Consider the following 16,453-nt stretch of genomic DNA (forward strand, 5'->3'; position numbering starts at 1 on the left):
TTATTCATATACCCTTAATGTATGACTAGGTGAATCTGTTCCTTACTTTTTTTATATACAGCCAGCTGGCTGATCAAAATAAAAAAAATAAAAAAATCATCTTTGGCCAGCTTTAGACCTGCAATACAAAAAGGAGCATTAAAGCACAATCATGCTACACTGCTAAACTGGAAGCAGAGCTTGCACATGTAATGAGATATAATAGCTGTCTCATCTACATATATAATTACAATTATACATGGGGTCAAGGGGTGTAAAGAAAGTCATACACTAGTAGACTTTTTTGATTCAGCCTGTGAAATCTACCAGGTTTCTCCATCCACGTAATACAGTATGAATGGATGAATCTCCCTTTTGTATTCTGACATATAAACAGTGGCAGCACCCTTTTGGATGCAGCACTTGCTTAGGCAACAGTTTTATTCCCAGCTGCTTTACAAACAAACTGAACAAACACTAAAAAAGATGAACTTCATCAAGCTGATCTTACTTAGGATTCATTCACATTAGTATACTAAAGATTACATCTCTGTGAGGGCTGTGTTTTCCTGCCCGGGATGCACCGATATTCCCTGCATTTGCGTGCAGGCAGTCCCTTTCATGTCAGTTGGGACACAGCAGCTCTACAGACACAGCCTCTTCTCTCAATTTGATACCCATGTGGGTGGGTGTGGGTACATGTCCCCAAACTCACACTGCCTGCACTGGGGGACTCGCAAACACCCGCACCCTTAAGGCCCCTTTCACACAGGCGGACTGTTCAGATCCGCCTGTCCATTTTACAGACGGATCTGAACGGATGCCCCATGCATCTCTATGGGGCATCGGATGTCAGCGGAGACATGTCCGCTGACATCTGATCCGATCCAATTCATCAAATCTGGATGGATGGAAACCCTTTTTTCCATCCGTCTAGCGGATCCGATGGGATGGGATCGGATGAGAACGGACAGACGGTCCGTTCCCATCTGATTCCCCCATAGAGAACAGCGGAACCTGACAGCTGTGTCTCTGCACACAGTGCGATGACACAACTGGCATCCACCTGCTCAGTGGTGGATCAGCGGATCGATCCCCGGCTGAGAAAAACGGAGTCCGTCTGACGGACTCGCTGTGTGAAAGGGGCCTAGGATGTCAAATTGGGAGCAGTGGATGTGTCCAAATTGACATAGTTTGGGACTACCTGCACACGGATGCATGCAACACCTCTGCAACCCGTGTGGGCAAACACGGCCTTACACATTAGTACATCCATGTGAATGAAGCCTTACATGCCTGTTTAAAAAAAACATGAAAGACTATACATTCACTTTAAAAATGTCTTTATATGAACTGCAAATAGGGATGAGAAGCTGGCTAGTCTCTATGTAGATTGTTATTATGTGACACTCCTCAGGAAGCACAGATAACATGAAACAATGATCAAAAGATGTAGACTATGGTTTGGCATTCACTTTCCTAACCACTTCCTCTGTCTGTTTCAGGTTGTGTATATGAAGGCCGACACTATAAAGAGGGGGATGAATTTCAGCCAGAAGGGAACAAATGTCTTAAGTGCTCCTGCATCGTAAGTTGTGGTCATGAAAAAGCGACAGTTTTCTGTTCTTGCTAATTTAAAAAATGACATAAAGTAGAACTCTATTTTTAACATACTAAAAGAAAATAATGTAAATATAAAGAATAATGTAAATATAAGGAAAGGCAAAATACATGTCCTTTCATATTTATTCACACTGAATTGCCTGGAGATTCACCAACAACTATGTATGGAAAGGGTCTATCTGATTGGATCTCTTTGGATGTAAGCCTCAGCACTAAATAGTCTGTAAATCCAAAGCAGATAGTACAGAGATTGCATAATCATAATTGTGTGGCCGAATTTAAAGTAGAACTGTGACCAGGCTATGGACTATCGAATATCTGCATACTCCTTATATGCAATAAATTAGCCCTCAGTGGCCATTGTAGCTATAAATTATACATTTATAAAGGTAATTAAGGTAAGTCATTCTCATAGTTTACAAGAGAAGCGCCATGATCATCAAGTTTAATACCAGCACTCTGCCTTCCCCCTCTTCCTGCGCATCTGTTCTGTGTTTACATTAAAGAATAGAAGGCTAAAAGGCTGACAATTTACTGTTGGGGCAGCTGAGCGGCTATAGTGAAGCTGAAAGTGTTTTCTGGCATTAACTTTGAAAATAGATGACTCCACCATGCTTGAAACCAGGGCTCGAAAGAGCATTATGGGCCTGGTGCTGAAGATTTTGGCAGGCCTTTTTATGGAAATGAATAACATGAAAATGCAAACATTTTTTGTTAAAACAAATTAATTATTTAAACAAATTAAATTAAATGGGGGGTGAGAGAGAGAGGGGCATGAGGATGAGAGGGGGGTGGGGGGTGATAGAGAGTGGGTGAGAGCGAGAGGGATGAGAGAATAAGGAAGGGTGAGAGCAAGAGAGAGAGTGAGAGAGAGAGAGAGGGGGTGAGAGAGAAGGGGATGAGGAGGGTGAGAGAAAGAGAGGGAGGGAGAGAGAGGGGGGATGAGGGAGAGAGGGGGGTCAGGGGGAGGGGTGAGAGAGAGATAGAGGGGGGTGAGGGAGAGAGGAAGGGAAAGAGGGGGGGAGGGAGAGAAGGGGAGGGGGTGAGGGAGAGAGATAGAAGGGGGTGAGAGAGAGGGAGGAGGTATAGGAGAGAGAGAGGGGGGCAAGAGAGAGAGAGAGAGAGATGGGGTAAGAGAGAGAGGGAAGGTGCCCTTGGGTAGTCTTAGTAGGGTAGTAATGTGGCTCGCATAGTGTGCCACGGGGAACTGTGGGTGAAACCACATTGCCACACAGCCACAGCACAGGTTTTTATTTTTTGCGCTATAGACAAAAAAAGAGCAACAATTTTGTAAAAACAAAAAACAATATTTTTTACTTTCTGCTATAAAACACAGCCAATAAAAAAACAAAAATATAAAATTTTTTCATCAATTTAGGCCGATATATATTCTGCTACATATTTTTGGTAAAAAATCCCAGTAAGTGTATATTGATTGGTTTGTGTAAAAGTTAAAGCGAATGCAATATTTTATATGTAATTTTTATTTATTTATTTATTACTAGTAATGGCGACGATTAGCGATTTTTAGCAGGACTGCAACATTGCAGCGGACGAATCGGACATCTGACACTTTTGAAACTTTTTGGGGACCAGTGACACTAATACAGTGATCAGTGCTAAAAAAAAATTCACAGTGACTGCACTAATGACACTGGCGGGGAAGGGGTTAACATCAGGGGCTTTCAAAGGGTAAAGTGTGTCCCTAGGGGGTGCTTACTTACTGTGGGGGGGGTTGCACTGATTGGGGGAAGACAGAGATCTGGGTTCCTGCTTTGTAGGAACACAAGATCTCTATCTTGTCTCATTGCAGAACGGCAATCTGCCTTGTTTACATAGGCAGATTTTCATTCTGCCTCTCCTAGGGATGATTGCAGATGGCCGGCAGACATCGGGTTTGCCGGACCCGCTATTTGACATCCCCACTAGCCAATGACGGCGCGATGGTACCTTCTGGTACATAGGCAGATTGTCGTTCTGCCTCTTCTAGGGATGATCGCAGATGGCCGGCAGACATCGGGTTTGCCGGACCCGCTGTTTGACATCCCCGCTAGCCAATGACGGCGCAATGGTACCCTCTGGTGTCTATTGAATGAAACGACGTACAGGTACATTGTTTCTTGCAATAGCGCCACACTACCGCAATAAATACACGGCGGCTGGTCAGCAAGTGGTTAAGGAAGGAACCATGAGCTGTAGCAAGAGAACTAAAATATCACAGTCTTTTATTACATATGCAATATTTTAAAAGTTACTGAAAGATTTCAACTTTCAATGCATTCATAAAAGAACAGGGCCTATATGATGCAGTTACTATGACGGTTACTATGCAGTTACTATATTACTATAATATACATTTTGACAACCCATTCAGTTTCAAATAGATATAATTTTTTTTAATAAGTTATCACATGACGTTTGTTCTTGTCTGCACAAGTGGCTTAAAGAGTTGGGGATGGAGACTGCAGAGGGAGAATGTCAGCAGGAGGCAAAGAAACAGCAGTCTATTGATCTTCCCAGTGACAGCACAAGTCTGACCATTGGGCTTGACAGGCTGTGCTCCCATGTTGAATGCAAAGAAGAAATCTGACCACACTGGGAAGGATATGCTTCCATGCTGTCGCGTAGTCATTTTAAAATAGGAAAGCAGGGGGACTAGAAGGATCACCAATGCAAAGAGAACAGAATATTTTTTCATATAAGTACAGTGCCTTGAAAAAGTATTCATACCCCATGGCATTTCCCACATTTTGTCATGTTACAACCAAAAAGATGAATTTATTTTTTTGGGATTTTATGTGATAGACCAACACAATGTGGCACACGATTGTAAAGTGAAAGGAAAATGATAAATATTTTTCATTTTTTTTTTTACAAATAAATATCTGAAAAGTGTGGCGCACATTTGTAATTAGCCCCCTTTACTTGGATACCCTTTACTAAAATCTAGTGGAACCAATAGCCTTCAGAAGTCACTTAATTAGTAAATAGAGTCCACCTGTGTGTAATTTATTCTTAGCATAAATACAGCTGTTCTGTGAAGCCCTAGGAGGTTTGTTAGAAAACTGTTAGCAAACCTTAGTAAACAAACAGCATCATGAAGGCCAAGGAACACATCAGACAGGTCAGGTATAAAGTTGTGAAGAAGTTTTTTAAGCAGGGTTATATCCCAAGCTTTGAACATCTCATGGAGCACTGTTCAATCCATCATCTGGAAATTGAAAGAGTATGGCACAAGATCATTTATCAGAGAAGCAGCCAGGAGGCCCATGGTAACTCGGGGGGGGGGGGGGGGGCAGCAGAGATCCACAGCTCAGGTGGGAGAATCTATCCACAGGACAACTATTAGTCATGCACTCAAATATGGCCTTTATGGAAGAGTGGCAAGAAGAAAGCCATTGTTGAAAGAAAGCCATAAGAAGTCCTGTTTGCAGTTTGTGAGAAGCCATGCGGAGGACACAGCAAATGTGGAAGAAGGTGCTCTGGTCAGATGAGACCAAAATTAAATGTTTTGGCCTAAAAGCAAAATGCTATGTGTGGCGGAAAACTAACACTGTACATCACCCTGAACACACCATCCCCACCGTGAAACATGGTGGTGGCAGCATCATGTTGTGGGGATGCTTTTCTCCAGCAGGGACAGGGAAAGTGGTCAGAGTTGATGGGAAAATGGATGGAGCCAAATACAGGGCAATCTTAGAAGAAAACCTGTTAGAGTCTGCCAAAGACTTGAGACTGGGGCAAAGGTTCAGTGGAATGGTTTAGATCAATGCATATTACTGTGTTAAAATGGCCCAGTCAAAGTCCAGACCTAAATCCAATTGAGAATCTGTGGCAAGACTTGAAAATTGCTGTTCACAGACACTCTCCATCCAATCTGACATAGCTTGAGCTATTTTGCGAAGAAGAATTGGCAAAAATTTCACTCTCTAGATGTGCAAAGCTGGTAGAGAAATACCCAAAAAAGACTTGCAGCAGTAATTGCAGCAAAAGGTGGTTCTACAAAGTATTGACTCAGGGGGGCTGAATACAAATGCACACCACACTTTTCACATATTTATTTGTAAGAAATCCTGAAAACCATTCATTTTTTCCTTCCGCTTCTCAACTATGTGCCACTTTGTGTTGGTCTATCACAGGGATACTCTAACTACGGCTCTCCAGCTGTTGCGGAACTACACATCCCATGAGGCATTGTAAAACTCTGAGATTCACAGACATGACCAGACATGATGGGAATTGTAGTTTATGAACAACTGGATGGCCATCATTTAAAGACCCCTGGTCTATCACATAAAATCCCAATAAAATCCATTTACGTTTTTGGTTGTAACATGACAAAATGTGGAAAATTTCAAGGGTTATGAATACTTTTTCAAGGCACTGTAAATATGCAGTATAAAAGTACATGGTAACACAGCCATATCAGAAATCTGAAATGCTGGGATAACATACACTTTAATGTGCGACATAAAGGGAATTAAAGAATGTGTGTTAAACAGGGGACTGCGCTGGTGTGAATAGGCTCTTGTTCATGATGCTTCAGATAACTTAACTGTTCTTTGTAACTGTGAAACACTCAATAAATCTGAAAACAAATATTTCATTTCTTTCATGCCTTTACTTTTATTTGCTATCCCTATATATTTTTCTGAAATGGAAAGATGTTTGTGATTACACAGCAGACCCATATATTTACTTATCTCCTTGGCCATGACATAAAGCATTTGAACTGTCTATTTACCGAAAAAATTTTCAGACTTGAAAAAGTGAATTCTTCATAAGATAAAAAAATAGCAGGTGAACAGATGAGTGGATAACTGAGAATGGCCTTCTATCTCATAAAAGACATACCGTAAAGACATGAAAAATTAAGAAAAAAAGTCAGCAGTGATATATAATAGTATGCTTCATATTTTTTTTTTTTTTTTAAGTGATGAAAGCTGATGCGACAGGTACTTCTAAATGTTTAATGAGTAAAAGCAAAAATGTTCCTTTCACTTTGTTTTTCATAACTTCTTAGCTGTTTAATAAACCCCAAAATGTCAAAGTTTTATATCAGATCCCTTTATATTCTAACCTACAGCCCTATTTATGTATATGCAGGGGCATAAAAAAAAAAAAAAAAAAAAAATAGAATACCATCAAAAAGTTGATTTATTTCAATAATTCAATTCTAAAAGAGAAGCTCAAAAAATAGATACATTACACACAGAGTAATATATTTCAAGCATTTCTTTATTTTAATGTTGATGATTATGGCTTACAGCTAATGAAAACGCTAAATTCAGTACCTCAAAAAACTAGAATATTACATAAGCCTGATAAAAAAAAAAGGATTTATAATACAGAAATGTTGGCTTACTGAAAAGTATGTCCATGTACAGTAAAGTATGCACTTAATACTTGATTGGGGGTCCTTTTGCATGAATTACTGCATCATTGAGACGTGGCATAGAGGCGATCAGCCTGTATCACTGCTGAGGTGTCATGGAAGCCCAGGTTGCTTTGATTAGCTTGTCTCCATTGTTGGGTCTGTTGTCTCTCATCTTCCTCTTGACAATACCCCACAGATACAGATGGGCTTTAGGTCAGACGAGTTTGCTGGCCAATCAAGCACAGTGATACAATGATCAATAAACCAGGAATTGGTACTTTTGGCAGTGTGGGCAGGTGCCAAGTCCTGCTGATAAATGGAATCAGCATTTCCATAAAGCTGGTCAGCAGAGGGAAGCATGAAGTGCTCTAGAATTTCCTGGTAGAAGGCTGCACTGGCTTTGGACTTGATAAAACACAGTGGACCAACACCAACAGATGACATGGCTCCCCAAATAGTCACTGACTTTGGAAACTTCACACTGGACTTCATGCAGCTTGGATTCTGTGCCTCTCCACTCTTCCTCCAAACTCTGGAACCTTGATTTCTAAATTAAATGCAAAATGTACTTTCATCCGAAAAGAGGACTTCGGACCACTGAGCAACAGTCCAGTTATTTTCTCCCTTGCTCAGGTAAGACGCTTCTGACATTGTCTCTGGTTCAGGAGTGGCTTTACACAAGGAATGTAACAGTTGTAGCTCATGTCCGGGATACGTCTGTGTATGGTGGCTCTTGAAGCACTGACACCAGCCGTAGTCCACTCCTTGTGAATCTCTCCCAAATTATTGAATGGCCTTTGCTTCACAATCCTCTCAAGGCTGTGGTTATCCCTGTTGCTTGTGCACTTTTTTCTAGCACACTTTTTCCTTCCACTCAACTCTTCATTAATATGCTTGGATATAGCACTCTGTGAACAGCCAGCTTCTTTAGCAATGACCTTTTGTGATTTACCCTCCTTGTGGAAGGTGACAATGTCTGTCTTTTGGACAACTGCCAAGTCAGCAGTCTTCCCCATGATTGTGTAACCTACAGAACCAGACTGAGAGACCATTTAAGGGCTCATCGAAACTTTACAGGTGTTTTGAGTTAATTAGCTGATTAGAGTGTGACACCCCGAGCCCACAATATTGAACTTTTTCACAATATTCTAATTTTCTGAGATACTGGATTTTGGGTTTTCACAGTTGTAAGCCATAATCATCAAAATTAAAAGAAAGGAATGTTTGAAATATATCACTCTGTGTGTAATGAATATACTGCATATAATGTATAACTTTTTGAATATAATTAAATTACTGAAATAAATTAACTTTTTGATGATATTAAATTTTTTTAGAGATGCACCTGTACTGCATAAGACAACATACAACATAAAACATTAATAAACCTTTTACTACTGAATCTTTGATACCACACAAATAAAAAACACCACTGACATCATATTAAATGCCTAATTAACATACACATAATTATGCAAATTCATATGCAAAGCAACATTTGTATTTTTCCTATCCTCTCAACATATTTATACCATTTTTCGAGTGAATTTTAAGTACGGTAACAAAGCAAAGCCTATTGTTAGAAAGACTTCATCAATCTAAAGACTTTTTTTTTTTTTTTACTTTTTTATATATCCCTTATAAATTCATTATCTTTTTGTCATTTTTCTCTTTAAATCAGATTTATCTGTGTTTTACCATTTCTTTTATTTCATTTAATTTCAGCACTTTAACTTTACATTTCAAACTCTTCTGAAGTGTGGAAACATTAGAAACAAAATAGGTTGAATAGTGAAGACAGAAAAAAATTATTTTACTGATCTATATATCGTTATTTATGTAGAATTAGGAATTTAGGTAGAATGAAAAATATGCTTGACATCTAGATTATTATGCCAGCATAATCAAATGCACTATATTTTAGATAGACTAAACAGCTCTTTCCCTGTTCATGCAATGTCTAAAAAGGTTGACTTTATTTTTCACACGCGCGCACATATACAGATTTACTGTATGTATATACAGTACACAGGGGCACACGTGCACATGCAACTACAGATGCTTTTTGCCTTTTTATGGTTACTGTCACGGAAAACTCCATGCATCTGATATGCTTTTGTAATGTAGCAGTATGTCCTTTGCAACCTGAAGCAAATTAAGAAATTTGTATTTTCATCATAACTTTAAAACTTGGTAGTTTTTTCAAGTTTATTTTTTCAAAATGTTTGGCTTTTTTTGTTGTGTGTATTATTTATAAGCCAGAATTGCATTTTTTTTTTTTTTTTTTTATCGTGTGAGTTTTGCACGTTTCTCACAAATATTTTCTAGATTAGACTGAACCTCAAATTTAGTAACCTTACCTTCATCCATGACAGGAGCACTGGGTTGATTATCAAGAGTTTGCAAAGAAAGCCTAAATTCAAATTTAAAACTGAAAGCCAAACGATGCATTAAGGGATAGAAAAAAGGAAGAGTTTTTTTTTTTAAATGACCTATCCTCTACAAAGTGTAGGTCCTGAAGCTGGCTTGTTAGTGCTGCAGCTGATGTTTCAGTTCATGTGACCCAGAGTTCTGAAGGATCTGTTTTTTTTTTCCCCACTGACAGTATATGATTGATTTACTAAAAGCAAATAGACTGTGCACTTTGCAAAGTGAAGTTGCTCTCTGCAAGAGCAGTTGCTCCAAAGCTTAGTAAATGAGCAGACGTTCTGCTGAGTTACGAACTTCCGAGAAGTTCTGAGTCATCAAGTCATGTGCAAGCAAATATGCTGTTTTTTTTTACTTTCCTTGCACGTGATTGGGTATTCTTTGCAAAGGGAATTTTTACCTCATTTACTAAGCTCTGGAGCATCTTCACTTTGCAAAGTGCACAGTCTGTTTACTTTTAGTAAATCATTCCCAAAGTTTCACTTTGCAAAGAGTACCCAATCATGTACAAGGAAAATGTAAAAAAAAAAAATAATTTTTGTTTGCACAGGATTGGATAATGGAAGTCAGCAGAGCTTCTGCCCATTTAATAAGCTCTGGAGCAACTGCTCTTTGCAAAGTGCACAGTCTATTTGCCTTTAGTAAATCAACCCCAACATCTAACATTTAGCATCCTTTCCTAATTCCTGAATAAGGAGTTACATAGTTGGTAAGGTTGAAAAAAGACACCAATCCATCCAGTTCAACCTATTCTGTGTATGTGGGTTTATGTGTTTATGTCAACAGTACATTGCATATCCCTGTATGTTGTGATCATTAAGGTGTCCATCTAATATTTTTTTTTAAACTATCGAAGCTCCCTGCTGACACCACTGCTTGTGGAAGAGAATTCCACATCCGTACCTCTCTGACAGTAAAGAACCCTCTGCACAGATTAAAGCGATTGTAAAAGTAGAAGGTTTTTCTTTATCCTAATACAATTTATGCATTAAGATAAAAAAAACCTTCTGTGTGCAGCAGCCCCCCTCAGCACCCTAATACTTACCTGAGCCCATCTCTATCCAGCGATGTTGCAGGAGTTTCTCAGCTGCCCGGGACTTCCCTTCTCATTGGCTGAAACAGCAGCATGGCACGATTGGCTCCCACTGTTTTCATTCAGTCTGTCAGCCAATCAGGAGAGATAGAGGGCAGGGGGCAAGGGTGGGGCCTGGTCGCGGCTCCATGTCTGAATGGATACAGGGAGATGTGATGCTGTTTGGGTGCCTTATCCGATGCAACCAGATCTTTTATATTTTACCATAAAATTGGCATTATATTGTGTTTGCTTGCACTAATATTCATTTTAGTGTATATCTTCTTGAAAATATGCATTGATATTGTATGACAAAAAATTGCAACTGCCAGGATTTTATTTCACAGGGCCCCTGCTTCCAGAAAGTGTGTGTGTGTGTGTGTGTGTGTGTGTGGGGGGGGGGGGGGGGGGTTAATGTAATTTCTAGCAAAAAATGCAGATTTTAACATAGGCGTGAAAACATTTCCCCATTGGAAAGGTGGTTAAGGTCTACCTTAACTGTTAATCACAAGATAATAATTTTACTACTGACTACATGTAGTCAATACAGTTTAAAAATTATTTGTATTAGAGATGATATTATTATTCTTTCAATAATTGTGCTGTTTTTCTTCCAAAACATGCCTGTAAAGCATCCCAAATATTTTATCAAATGATGTTTGTACATTTGTGAATATTCTTGCTAAATCCAGTGGTCTATTAAAGTGAAGATTATACCGCCTGACTTATTCCCATTACACAAAAATTTTCAGCACATTTAGAGCTTTTAGAAAGTTTGTGAATGTGCAATCTTCACTGTAATTGCCTTTTTGGCATTGTTTCAATGCTTTACAGCAAGGGGAAAGCCAAGTGCTTGTAAAGGTAACTGCAGATTCCTACTTACTAATATGCCAAAACATAGACAAATATTTGCAAAACTTGTGCTGTGAAAGAGCAGCACTTGGTTAAACGCCTTGTACACCTCCTAGAAGATGTCAAAGATAAAATAGAACATCAGTCGTACTTTGTAATGCATGTTATACTTTTCTTTTTTATATGAGACAAGCAAAGCAAATAGTTTGTGTTTAATTTATTACTTAGGTATAGACATGACCATAAAAACACCAGGAATTAAACATTGGGTATTTTTCCAACCAGCCTGCTTTGTGTCAGTGTGTTATCTGTCAGTTGAGGTTCAATGCTTACTGGGAGCAGTCAGCTCACTGTAGAGCACCAGAGATGACTTACACGGATTTGTAAGTTGCTTAACCATCATATTTTTCATCAACCAATTATTCCGCTTCAAAATAGTATTTAAAATCGTATTTAAGTCTACATTTTTAAATAAGATACAAAAAAAAATAGCACACTTTTTATTTGTGGAGTAACATCTTATCAGTCTTTCAATTGATTTACATTTTTTTTCTTTAACCTCTCACCGACCGCCCACTGTAGTATTACTGCGGCAGGGTGGCAGGGCGGAAGGACTGCTCGGCTGCGCAAAATCACGTAGTATTATTTGTGCACGAGGTCTCCTGATGTGCTAAGCCGGCCTCCCGCGATCATCAGATAAACCGAGAGAAGACCCGCCTGCTTATGTAAACAAAGTAGGCGAGTCTTCTGTCAGACAGGCAGGGAGAGATCAGAAGTTTCAGCTAAGCTAAAACCCCAATCTCTCTGTGCCTGTCACAGAACCATCCCCCCACACAGTCAGCAAGCATATTTAGGTACACATTAACCCCTTTGATCACCCCCAGTGTTAACCCCTTCCCTGCCAGTGTCATTTATACAGTAACAGTGCATATTATTTAGCACTGATTACTGTATTAATGTCACTGGTCCCCAAAAAGTGTCAAAAATGTCAGTTAGGGGCCCGATCTGTCCGCCGTAATGTCGCAGTCCCGCTAAAAAATGCTGATCACCACCATTAATGCTAACAAAAACGAAAAAATAAATAAAAATTCCAAAAATCTACCCCGTAGTTTGTAAACGCTATAACTTTTGCGCAAACCAATTAAAATATGCTTTTTGGGATTTTTTTTTACAAAAAATATGTAGCAGAATACAAATTGGCCTAAACTGATAAAAAAAATCTGATTTTTAAAAATTTTTTATTGGGAATATTTTATAGCAGAAAGTAAAAAATATGGCATTTTTTTTCAAAATTGTCGCTCTTTTTTTGTTTATAGCGCAAAATCTAAAAACCGCACAGGTGATCAAATACCACCAAAAGAAAGCTCTATTTGTGCGAAAAAAAGGACATCAATTGTATTTGGGTACGGCATCACACGGCCGCACAATTTTTTGTTAAAATAACGCAGTGCCGAATAGCAAAAAATGGCCAGGTCATTAAGGGGGTAAAACCTTCTGGAGCTGAAGTGGTTAATTTATTTAAAGTAGAAGTCGACCTTAACACTAGAATCACTGCATCTACAGACATCCACAATCCAACAGTTACCTATCTAGCCATGTAAAAAAGAAATCAGTATCTTGACACCCAGCTACATCACTAACCTGGTCTCAAAATACCAACCAAACCGTTCTCTTCGTTCTTCCAACGACCTCCTGCTCTCTAGCTCCCTTGTCACCTCTTCCAATGCCCGCCTCCAGAACTTCTCCCGAGCCTCTCCCATCCTCTGGAATACTCTACCCCAATCTGTCCGACTATCTCCTACTTTGTCCACATTCAGACGATCCCTGAAAACACATCTCTTCAGAGAAGCCTATCTGGCAAACACCTAATAACTGTACTTTTATTTTCTCCATCAGCCCATACCCCGCAGTTATTACCTCTTGTATCTCTTGACCCTCCCTCTTAGATTGTAAGCTCTAACGAGCAGGGCCCTCTGATTCCTACTGCATTAAGGTGTATTGAATTTGCCTACCCTTAAGTTGTAAAGCGCTGATGATTTCTGGTAGTATTAACAGGTGATTTTATATTGAGTTGCTATAACAAAACACATTGAATAGTTTATTTATCAAGCCAGAAGGGTCCAAATAATGGAGGTTTGTTGTTAAGGTTTAGAAATGCTTTAGGTTTATGTTCTGTTCTCACTACACGTATGCCCCAGGCGTGTGTGCAGCTCAACATACAGCTAAACCTTCAATCCTATAATAACCAGTCCTTTTGTAACTTTAGGCTTTATTCCAGGGACAGAATGGTGGTCACATGAAACAGGATATAAGTCAGATAGAATGGATATGCAAATAGGATTGAGAATATATAGGATTGATTTCAGGTGAAACTGGAAATAAACAGATAAAGCATACAATCAGTATATAAACATAAACAAGATATGCACTGAGTATAGCTAACAGTTCATAGGCATACCAGCGATGCTTCCTAGAAGGGTTCAGGAATCTCCCACAGGAACATGAGATGCTGCCTGGCTTGTCCATGAGGTCTAAAATGGAGATTTTGCAGAGAGAGGTGGAGCTAATACCTAGTGATAGAGAGCAAGAAATACCATTGAGTACTGTCCATCAATAGTCTTTGTCACAGTGGCATCTCGTGGACAATATCGGTATTGCAAGTTTCAATAACATTAATTCTTTTCTTAGGCTGAAGGCATGACAGTTTAGTTCTGCCTGATTCTAGCACAACCTAAAACTGTTAATATATGTGTTATCAGTTAACAAGCAGCCATGGCCAGTGCATCAAAATGTGAATAATTTTCTCTTTAATAATCCATCTCCTGACCTAGACTTTAACGTTCATTGATGATGTCCTAGTAACCTTCCTTTGTTGCCTCTGCTTGATATTTTAGTTTTTGTTTTTAACTTAGCTAACCATTTGTTTTTAGCTTGTGATACTTGGGTACCACTTTGGTGATGCTGGTAATTATTAGTCATTACACACTGTGTGCCAAGCCCCAGAACTAGGGGTACTTGACCCCTCTAACTCTAACCAGCAATCTCCGGCTGGTCCTTACACTTGCTAAGTTGGACTAGGTAGTTGGGTTCAAGTGAACGGGTTAAACAAATTGCAAGCAGACTGGGTTTTTCCCTAATCATTTATCTTTATATAGCTCTTAATCTCGAAGAGAAGTTCTGTTCCACTAATTTCAGTTATGCTGTATCATGAGGAAAGGATTAGCAAAATAAACATATCAAAAGCTGCATAAGATGATGAAATATGCTAGTAGTAGTTAGATCGCTGAAAATAAATGATATCATTTTTACCTTTTTTTTTATTTGTTTCATGTTTTTTTGTAAATTTTTTGCCTGCTGAGACAATATTTTCCACTTTCTTTGTTGTTTTGAATGACTTCGATTACATAGTTTAAGGCGTCTGTTTCTTCAAGAATTCCACGTACACATAAAACTTTTTTGTTGATACAGTGTCAGAAGGCTGTCAGCAGACCCAGTAGTATTCGGTCGTCAAGGACCACACAAGAATTACCTCTACAATATCATTGTACACGGCTAGGGTGTTGACTTTAAACTTCAAAGAAAATCATTTTTTTACTTCACTGACACAGAATATTATGTTTAAAACAACAATATATTGTCCTTTGGGTTATGCAATATGCCCAGTGGTTGTATTTTGTGTAATCAAATGTATCAGTCTTTTTTGTCTTTCTTTAGGTACTGTCTTTTTTTATAAAGAATCATGTAATGCACACTTGCATACATTTTATATACTGTACATTTTTGGATGTTTGGGGGTAAGGTTGTTTCAGCAAAATCTGGCTTAGGGTAGGGTCATATTGGCATTTAAGGTTATAATTTTATGTGTATAAAACATACTGGTAAAAATTGAGAACTAATGCTTATGATGCTTCATTCATTGATTTGACTTTACCTGTTGTGCTTTGTCAAGAAGCAAAATATAGACACAAGACTGCATGCACAAATTTGTGATAATATACAGCGGGTACGGAAAGTATTCAGACCCCCTTAAATTTTTCACTCTTTGTTATATTGCAGCCATTTGCTAAAATCATTTAAGTTCATTCTTCTTCCTCATGAATGTACACATAGCTCCCCATACTGACAGAAAAACACAGAATTGTTGACATTGTTGCAGATTTATTAAAAAAGAAAAACTGAAATATCACATGGTCCTAAGTATTCAGACCCTTTGCTCAGTATTTAGTAGAAGCCCCCTTTTGATCTAATACAGCCAGGAGTCTTTTTGGGAAAGATGCAACAAGTCTTTCACACCTGGATTTGGGGATCCTCTGCCATTCCTCCTTGCAGATCCTCTCCAGTTCTGTCAGGTTGGATGGTAAACGTTGGTGGACAGCCATTTTTAGGTCTCTCCAGAGATGCTCAATTGGGTTTAAGTCAGGGCTCTGGCTGGGCCATTCAAGAACAGTCACGGAGTTGTTGTGAAGCCACTCCTTCATTATTTTAGCTGTGTGCTTAGGGTCATTGTCTTGTTGGAAGGTAAACCTTCGGCCCAGTCTGAGGTCCAGAGCACTCTGGAGAAGGTTTTTGTCCAGGATATCCCTGTACTTGGCCGCATTCATCTTTCCCTCGATTGCAACCAGTCGTCCTGTCCCTGCAGCTGAAAAACACCCCCACAGCATGATGCTGCCACCACCATGCTTCACTGTTGGGACTGTATTGGACAGGTGATGAGCAGTGCCTGGTTTTCTCCACACATACCGCTTAGAATTAAGGCCAAAAAGTTCTATTTTGGTCTCATCAGACCAGAGAATCTTATTTCTCACCATCTTGGAGTCCTTCAGGTGTTTTTAGCAAACTCCATGGGGGCTTTCATGTGTCTTACACTGAGGAGAGGCTTCTGTCGGGCCACTCTGCCATAAAGCCCCGACTGGTGGAGGGCTGCAGTGATGGTTGACTTTCTACAACTTTCTCCCATCTCCTGACTGCATCTCTGGAGCTCAGCCACAGTGATCTTTGGGTTCTTCTTTACCTCTCTCACCAAGGCTCTTCTCCCCCGATAGCTCAGTTTGGCCGGACGGCCAGCTCTAGGAAGGGTTCTGGTCGTCCCAAACGTCTTCCATTTGAGGATAATGGAGGCCACT

The 16,453-nt window shown here is 39.4% G+C and overlaps 1 protein-coding gene across 2 annotated transcripts in view; it reads left to right on the forward strand.

Annotated features, from left to right (window-relative positions):
* BMPER (BMP binding endothelial regulator) overlaps window positions 1-16,453 on the forward strand; it is a 357,423-nt gene that overhangs the window by 136,163 nt on the left and 204,807 nt on the right. For both annotated transcript variants that reach the window (XM_082259179.1, XM_082259180.1), the window contains one exon: window positions 1,485-1,567. In XM_082259179.1, coding sequence (XP_082115305.1) covers window positions 1,485-1,567 — 83 coding nt within the window. The remainder of the gene's footprint in view (window positions 1-1,484; window positions 1,568-16,453) is intronic.

This window comes from Pelophylax lessonae (assembly GCF_965119305.1).
Source record: "Pelophylax lessonae genome assembly, chromosome: 5".
NCBI lineage: Eukaryota > Metazoa > Chordata > Amphibia > Anura > Ranidae > Pelophylax > Pelophylax lessonae.